Below are 6875 nucleotides of genomic sequence, written 5' to 3'. Positions count from 1 at the left end.
AAAAATAAATTAAAAGAAAAAAAAGACCTGAATAACTCTATATAAAGAAAATATTTTTTTATATAAATTTTAATTCTCAATCAATCCAATGTTGAAGGATAAAATTAAAAAAATAATATTCAATTAAAAAAAACCCTACAAAACTCATTACCCAATATTAAAAAAATAATTAAATATTATGAAACTCAATTCCTGATCAACTCAATATTAAAGGATAAAATTGAAAAAAAAATTAATTAAAAATAAAAAAATAACCCTAGCCAACGCGGCTAACCCATAAAACTCATGATTTAAGTCATGGGATTGAGATAACTTCATAAAAAGTAATTCAAAATAAATTATTAAGCTCTATACCCAATAAACTTAATATTAAAAGATAAAATTAAAATTAAAAATAAATTAAAAAAAGGTCTTATAAAACTTCTAGTGCCAAAGTGAAAAAGAGTTTGGCTTTTTTATTATTCATTACTACAATAAAAGCTAAATCTTTTAGTATATGTTAATAATGTGTATTATTTTTTTCTTTTACCTTCTGAGTTTAAATCTTCAAGTTAATATATATATTTTTTAAATCAATTAATTCTTTCTACCTCCACTATATCAATATATTAAAATCATCTCTATGTTTTTTAATTTATCTTTTAGTATTAAAATTATTGAGAATTAAATTTTATAATTTATTTTAATTTACTTTTTATGCAGTTATCTTGGTCTTATAATTCGGGTCGAGAGATTTTGTTATTTAACTTAGGTTGACTCATGCCATTTTTTTATTTTTCTTAAAAAAATTGATTTTTTTAATTTCATCCATCAATATTGAGTTAATTGAGAATTGAGTTTCAAAATTTATTTTAATTTGCTTTTATATAAAGTTATCATTGTCTCATGATTAGGGTTAATCTAGGTCAATCCAATATATTTTCTTATCACTATTTAAAAAAAAGATATTGTCCTAATTTTTTTAGTTAAATTATATTTTTACTAGTCATCCAAATATTATTTAAATCTATTAAATTAACCTGGTCAAATTGGATTAATATCCATACAATTTATTTTTTTTACTAAATAAATATTAATCTAAATATTTTTTTATATTAGAAAGTTTTGATTTTAACCCCAACATATCATGAAACAACTATCTATTTCATAAATCTAGTAAGAGTTAAAATTCAATATAACGGATGATGCTGCAGTCACAATACACACACAGACACACACCCCTAAATATTAACATAAAATACACACACACATATAAATAATATTTATCATTTAATATACATTTATTTATTTCAAAAAATATATATATATATATATTAACTATTTTATTTCTTATTAATTAATAAATAATGAATACTCATAAAAGAATACGACCTGCATTTAGCCGTTTCCCTCCCTGAATAATAATAACTTGCGGGGCAGTTGGGTACCAATTATGGCAGCAACAAATAGATCATCAATCAAAAGAACTGAACGAGAGACACGTGTCCTAGTGCCAGCTAGCTGGGAAGCTGATTTTGACTAAAAAATGTTCAGTCATAATATAATATTGCAACAGTGTAAGTGATGCCACTGTCCTTGACCAAATGCAATGACCCTTTGTTAAAGGGAGGCCTTAAATTGATATCTTGTCTTTCAAGTCAATCATTGAAACATGTAATCAATACATACATACATACATACATGCATGCATGAATACGAGGGAGGAGGAGCTTGCGCACATGATGCACATACATGCATACATGTACTATCTATGTATAGCTACTAGCTAGCCTGAGCAGTATATAATCAAAGTCGGCCTAGTTGGCTGCAGCATTAGAGTGGAAGAAATGGAGGTCTCTCCTCCTTGCCTGCGACTGGTTTCTTCTCTAACCCTTCTTGCACTGGTTTTCTTCCTGGTGCACGCCTGCTACACTGTCTTGCTGAAGTCGGAGAGGATCAAGAGGAAGCTTAGAATGCAAGGCATACAAGGACCACCGCCATCTTTCCTGTATGGGAATCTCCCTGAGATGCAGAAAATCCAGCTGAACACTCTCAAAGCTTCCAGTTTTCAAGCTCCAGATTTCATAGCCCATGACTATACTTCTACAGTCTTCCCGTACTTTGAACAGTGGAGAAAAGAATACGGTATAAGAATCTCTCTCCTCTATTTACTCCTGTCTAGCTACCTGTGATTTTCTCTGCTGATCGATATATATATATATATATATATATATATATATATATACACTTACATTTTTCTGAACTTTAATTTGCATCTCATGGAATTGGCCTCTGCATTTCTTACATTATGTAATTACGCACCAGTTCAAAAATTATTACCAAATATATAGTTAATGAGGGTCTGTATCGTATATAAATATAGTTAATGAGGGTCTGTATCGTATATAATGTCATTGTCACAGCACAATCTTCACTATAATTATGATATCTATATATATATATATATATCCTTCCACACTTCATGTAAAAAATGAATTTCTGTATTCCTGAAGGGCTTCATCTCCCGGTTCATGATCTAGCTACAAGTAGAAATCATCATAAACAATATATAAATGTGAGGAGAAATTTAAAAAATTTAATTTAAAACTAAAAATAAAACTATCGAACAGTACAAATAAACTATAAAAAATAATATAAAAATTTAATTTAAAACTAAAAACAATCATTATCACAGTATAATAAATAACTTTTCTCATATTTGCTCGTAAATATCCTCACATGTACATCTTCTATATGGGAAAATGATTATTTTCAGTACATCGACCAGGAAACAATTAATTTTCCCAAGAAGTAAACTTGGTGTTTTGTGACTCTCAATAATTAAAATGATTGTTGCAGCAGTCAAATCGAATTGCAAGCTTGCATAGATCCATGTAAAGCTGGCGATGGTGAGGCTCAGGCAGGACTGGGTCAAGTCCAAAATCTCGTGTTTCAAGACCTGGCCCATTTAATAATTGAGCTTGGATGGTTTATTTATGGTTGCCTGAGAAACGTCACTCCTTGTTTTATTCTTGCTAGTATAATATTATTGTGACATGAATAATATTTCTCTCATTTTGAATAATTTTTTTTCCTTGGAAGAAAAATCCAAATATCTTACAATTATGATCATTGATATTCATCCTTTCACTAGGCAACATGGGTTTATTTTTATTTTATTTTTTAATTATTATTGTTAGTATTATAATCATGAGAGCTCTTTCATGCAGGTCCAGTATACACGTATTCAACAGGATTGAGGCAACACTTGTATGTAAATCAGCCGGAGCTAGTGAAGGAGATGAACCAGATGATTTCTTTGGATTTAGGCAAACCTTCTTACTTGACCAAGAGAATGGCGCCTTTGCTCGGAAATGGCATCGTGAGGTCAAATGGCCTGGTTTGGGCTCAACAGAGGAAAATAGTCGCGCCTGAGTTCTACATGGACAAGGTCAAGGTAACTAAACCATGGAGAAACCGTTCATTTAGCCAGGCCGGTGTTGCTTAGAATATGGAGTCGTGTTTTGTGGCAATATTAGTTTCCGTATTTGTCTAGCAGCAACATTGCTGCGGCCATGGATTAATGTGTTAACTTTCAGGGAATGGTGGGGCTAATGGTGGAGTCAGCACAGCCATTGCTAAAGAAATGGGAAGAGTGCATTGAGGCCCAGGGTGGCATCACAGCTGATGTTAAGGTAGACGAGGATCTGAGAGAGCTCTCTGCAAATGTCATCTCAAGGGCTTGCTTTGGTAGCTCATATTCTAAAGGCAAACAGATTTTTTCTAAGCTCAGGAGTCTTCAACAAACATTTTCCAATCAAAACATCCTCTTTGGGGTTACTAATTTTGGGTATGCTCTTCTTTTTCTTATGAAATTTATATACTCCATGATGACTTCAGCCATAGTACTAACTCAAGAGAATAAATTGCTGCCGCAGTTATGTATTTTTACTTGTGCAATCTTGAAACAGATTCTTACCAGTGAAGAAGCAAAACAAGATCAGCAATCTGGAGAGAGAGGTCGAGTCACTGATTTGGGAGGCAGTGAAAGAACGTCAACAAGAATGTCAAGAGACAAATTCATCAGAAAAAGATTTAATGCTGTTACTGCTTGAAGGTGCCCTCAATGATCAAAGTCTGGGCAAGGATGCATCCAAGAGCTTCGTAGTTGATAACTGCAAGACTATATACTTTGCTGGTCATGAATCAACGGCTGTTGCCGCCTCCTGGTGCTTGATGCTACTTGCTTTACATCCAGAATGGCAAGGTGGTATAAGGAAAGAACTAGCTGAAATATCCAAGGATGGCTTGCTATCTGTGGATTCACTCCATCATCTGAAAACGGTACACTCATAACCATCAAAATTTTAGAAATTCCGACAGTCTCACTGCCTACATATATATATATATATATAGTTACCATGCATATATACTCCTGCAGGTGACGATGGTGATTCAAGAAGCCCTCCGCCTATACCCACCAGCAGCATTTGTATCAAGAGAAGCACTTGAAGAAACCCAACTCGGAAAGATTGTTGTTTCAAAGGGCGTATGTTTATGGACGTTGATACCGACATTACATAGAGATCCTGCAGTATGGGGATCTGATGCTAACGAGTTCAAACCTGAGAGGTTCACCTGGGGCGTCTCGAAAGCTTGCAAGTGCCCTCAAGCTTACATTCCGTTTGGGGTCGGCCCTCGCCTGTGCTTGGGCAAGAACTTCGCCATGGTTGAATTGAAGGTTGTCCTCTCCCTCATTGTTTCCAAGTTTAGCTTCACCTTGTCTCCCAAGTATCATCACTCTCCTGCTTATAGAATGATTGTAGAACCCGGAGATGGTGTACAGATTCTCATTCAAAAGATTTGACCATGGCTGCATGAGCTAGCTCCCAGATCGCTTCTAGTAGTGTTCAAGTGTAGTTCTAGGCTGCTAGCTACATGTGTGGAAACTGGTCACTGCTTCTAGTGGTTATTTAAATAAGTACAGGTTTGTTTAATGTTTGATGCTTCAGTGTGAACTTCAAATCGAAGGTTCTATATCTACATTCAACAATGAAATGTAAGTTAGATAAAAAAAAAAATAAAAAAATAGTGAGTTAACATCACCCTCACAAAATTACCAGATCTTTCAATTTGATCATTTTCCTTGCATATGCAGATGCCCGTAACGTACATAATCTTAAAAATAACTATCTGGATCGTTTATTTGCTGGAAATTAGTTTTTTAAAAAAATTAAATTTTAAGAAAGTAAATTTCAAAAAAGTGAATTATTTTCTGATGTTTGGTAGTGTAATGAAAAATAAATTGGAAAACATTCTCCAGTGTTTGGTTATATCATGTAAAATGAGCTGGAAAATAACTTATTAATGTTTTATTTTTTAAAAATTTATTAAAATAATGAGAAACAAATCTTACAAATTAAAAAGTTGAATTAGAATAAAATTGAAAAAAAATATAATTTCATAAATTATCTCAAATAAAATAAATAATAATCAAAATAATAGAGATCAAATCTAAAAAATAAAAAAAAATAAACTATTTTTATATTCTAAACTAGGGGTGATTATTTTTTGTTTGGTTTGGTTTGGTTTTTATAAAAAAAAAATTAACCAAACTGAATTTTTTTTTTATAAAAAAACAGAAACTGAACCAAAACCGGTTCAAACTGACTGGTTTCGGTTTGGTTCAGTTTTTTTGGATAAAAACCAGTTCAAACCGGTTTGGCTCAGTTTTTTCCGGTTTGGCTCGGTTTTTTTCGGTTTGACTAGGTTTTTTTCTGGTTTTTTCCGGTTTGGTTCGGTTTTTTCTGTTTCATACTTATAAAACCAAAATAGAACTGCACCAGTCGGTTTTTTAAAATTTTAATCGGTTTAATTAACTTTTTTTTATATTTTAGTTTTTTTTTTTTTTAGTTTTCTTGGTTTAATCAGTTTTTTAATTTTTTTACTCACCGCACTAAATTTATTGGACCTTTCTAATTATTTGACTAAACTTGACTTAGGTTTTCGGTTCCTCACTTCATAAAACACTGAATATGGGACCCAAAAGAATGATAGATATTGAATTAAGCTATTAAGCCCAGTGTTTATTATGTCTTGGATTAAGCCCATAGACCACCACTCATTCTGAACAATTTTTTTGGATTTTGTGAATTTAGTTCAAATTAACTCATGATAGGTTAAAAAAATATTTATGATAAACATTACAAATAAATAATTTTAACATTACATAAAAAAATCTATTAATAAAAAATAAATAAACAAACAAGAAAATTGTTTTTTTAATTTTTTAAAAATAATATAGTTATCTTTGGGGTAATCCTGGCAGTAGATGTTGTTAAGGTAAGGGATATTGCTCTAAGACAATATGTGTCTTACCGATCTAATTCTATGAAAATAATTTTTTTTCTATATTTTTATTTTTTTAAAAAAATATCATCTTAAAAAAAACACAAAAAAATACTCCCATAATTTATTTAAAATTAAAAAACCCAAAAAAACTATTTTTTGAAAAAAATAAGAAAACTAAAGGACATTGAAATCCTTTAGTTCTCAATCCGAACAAGAGGGATTGAATTTTCCTTATCACTCCGTGCTCCTAAACTTTTCTCGGCAATTGCATGTTTGGAAGTTAAAAAATATATATATAAATTTAGAAACAAATTAAAATAAAAAACAAATCAGATGATATATAAGAAAACAAAACAAATCACCTATGCTAAGAATAGAAGGTTCACAATAAAAAATTATTTTTTTAGCACATTCTATGTTTTTTTTGCACTTAAATTCTACCTTATAAACAAGGACACTATTAATCATATCATCAATACCATTACTATTATTATTTATAATATCATTATGAACATTATAAAAATAAAAATAAATATCATAAATTA

General features: G+C 31.0%; 1 protein-coding gene across 1 annotated transcript; it reads left to right on the top strand.

The window, feature by feature from the left end:
• The first annotated feature begins 1669 nt into the window (after positions 1-1669).
• LOC133668002 (cytochrome P450 714A1-like) lies at positions 1670-5103 on the top strand. Its single transcript, XM_062087731.1, has 5 exons — positions 1670-2124; positions 3210-3436; positions 3579-3829; positions 3951-4323; positions 4421-5103. The coding sequence occupies exons 1-5, from the start codon at positions 1827-1829 to the stop codon at positions 4844-4846; spliced, it is 1575 nt and encodes a 524-aa protein (XP_061943715.1). The 5' UTR covers positions 1670-1826; the 3' UTR covers positions 4847-5103.
• The last annotated feature ends 1772 nt before the right edge of the window (positions 5104-6875 follow it).

The sequence above is a fragment of the Populus nigra genome, chromosome 11, assembly GCF_951802175.1.
Source record: "Populus nigra chromosome 11, ddPopNigr1.1, whole genome shotgun sequence".
Classification (NCBI taxonomy): domain Eukaryota; kingdom Viridiplantae; phylum Streptophyta; class Magnoliopsida; order Malpighiales; family Salicaceae; genus Populus; species Populus nigra.
The sequence above is the reverse complement of the archived record's forward strand: the minus strand, read 5'-3'. Positions and strand labels throughout refer to the sequence as shown.

Coding starts and splice junctions, on each gene's coding strand:
- LOC133668002 (XM_062087731.1), top strand. CDS start 1,827: ATGGAGGTCTCTCCTCCTTGCCTGCGACTGGTTTCTTCTCTAACCCTT. Junction 3,437..3,578: donor TCTACATGGACAAGGTCAAG/GTAACTAAACCA, acceptor GTTAACTTTCAG/GGAATGGTGGGGCTAATGGT. Junction 4,324..4,420: donor CACTCCATCATCTGAAAACG/GTACACTCATAA, acceptor ATACTCCTGCAG/GTGACGATGGTGATTCAAGA.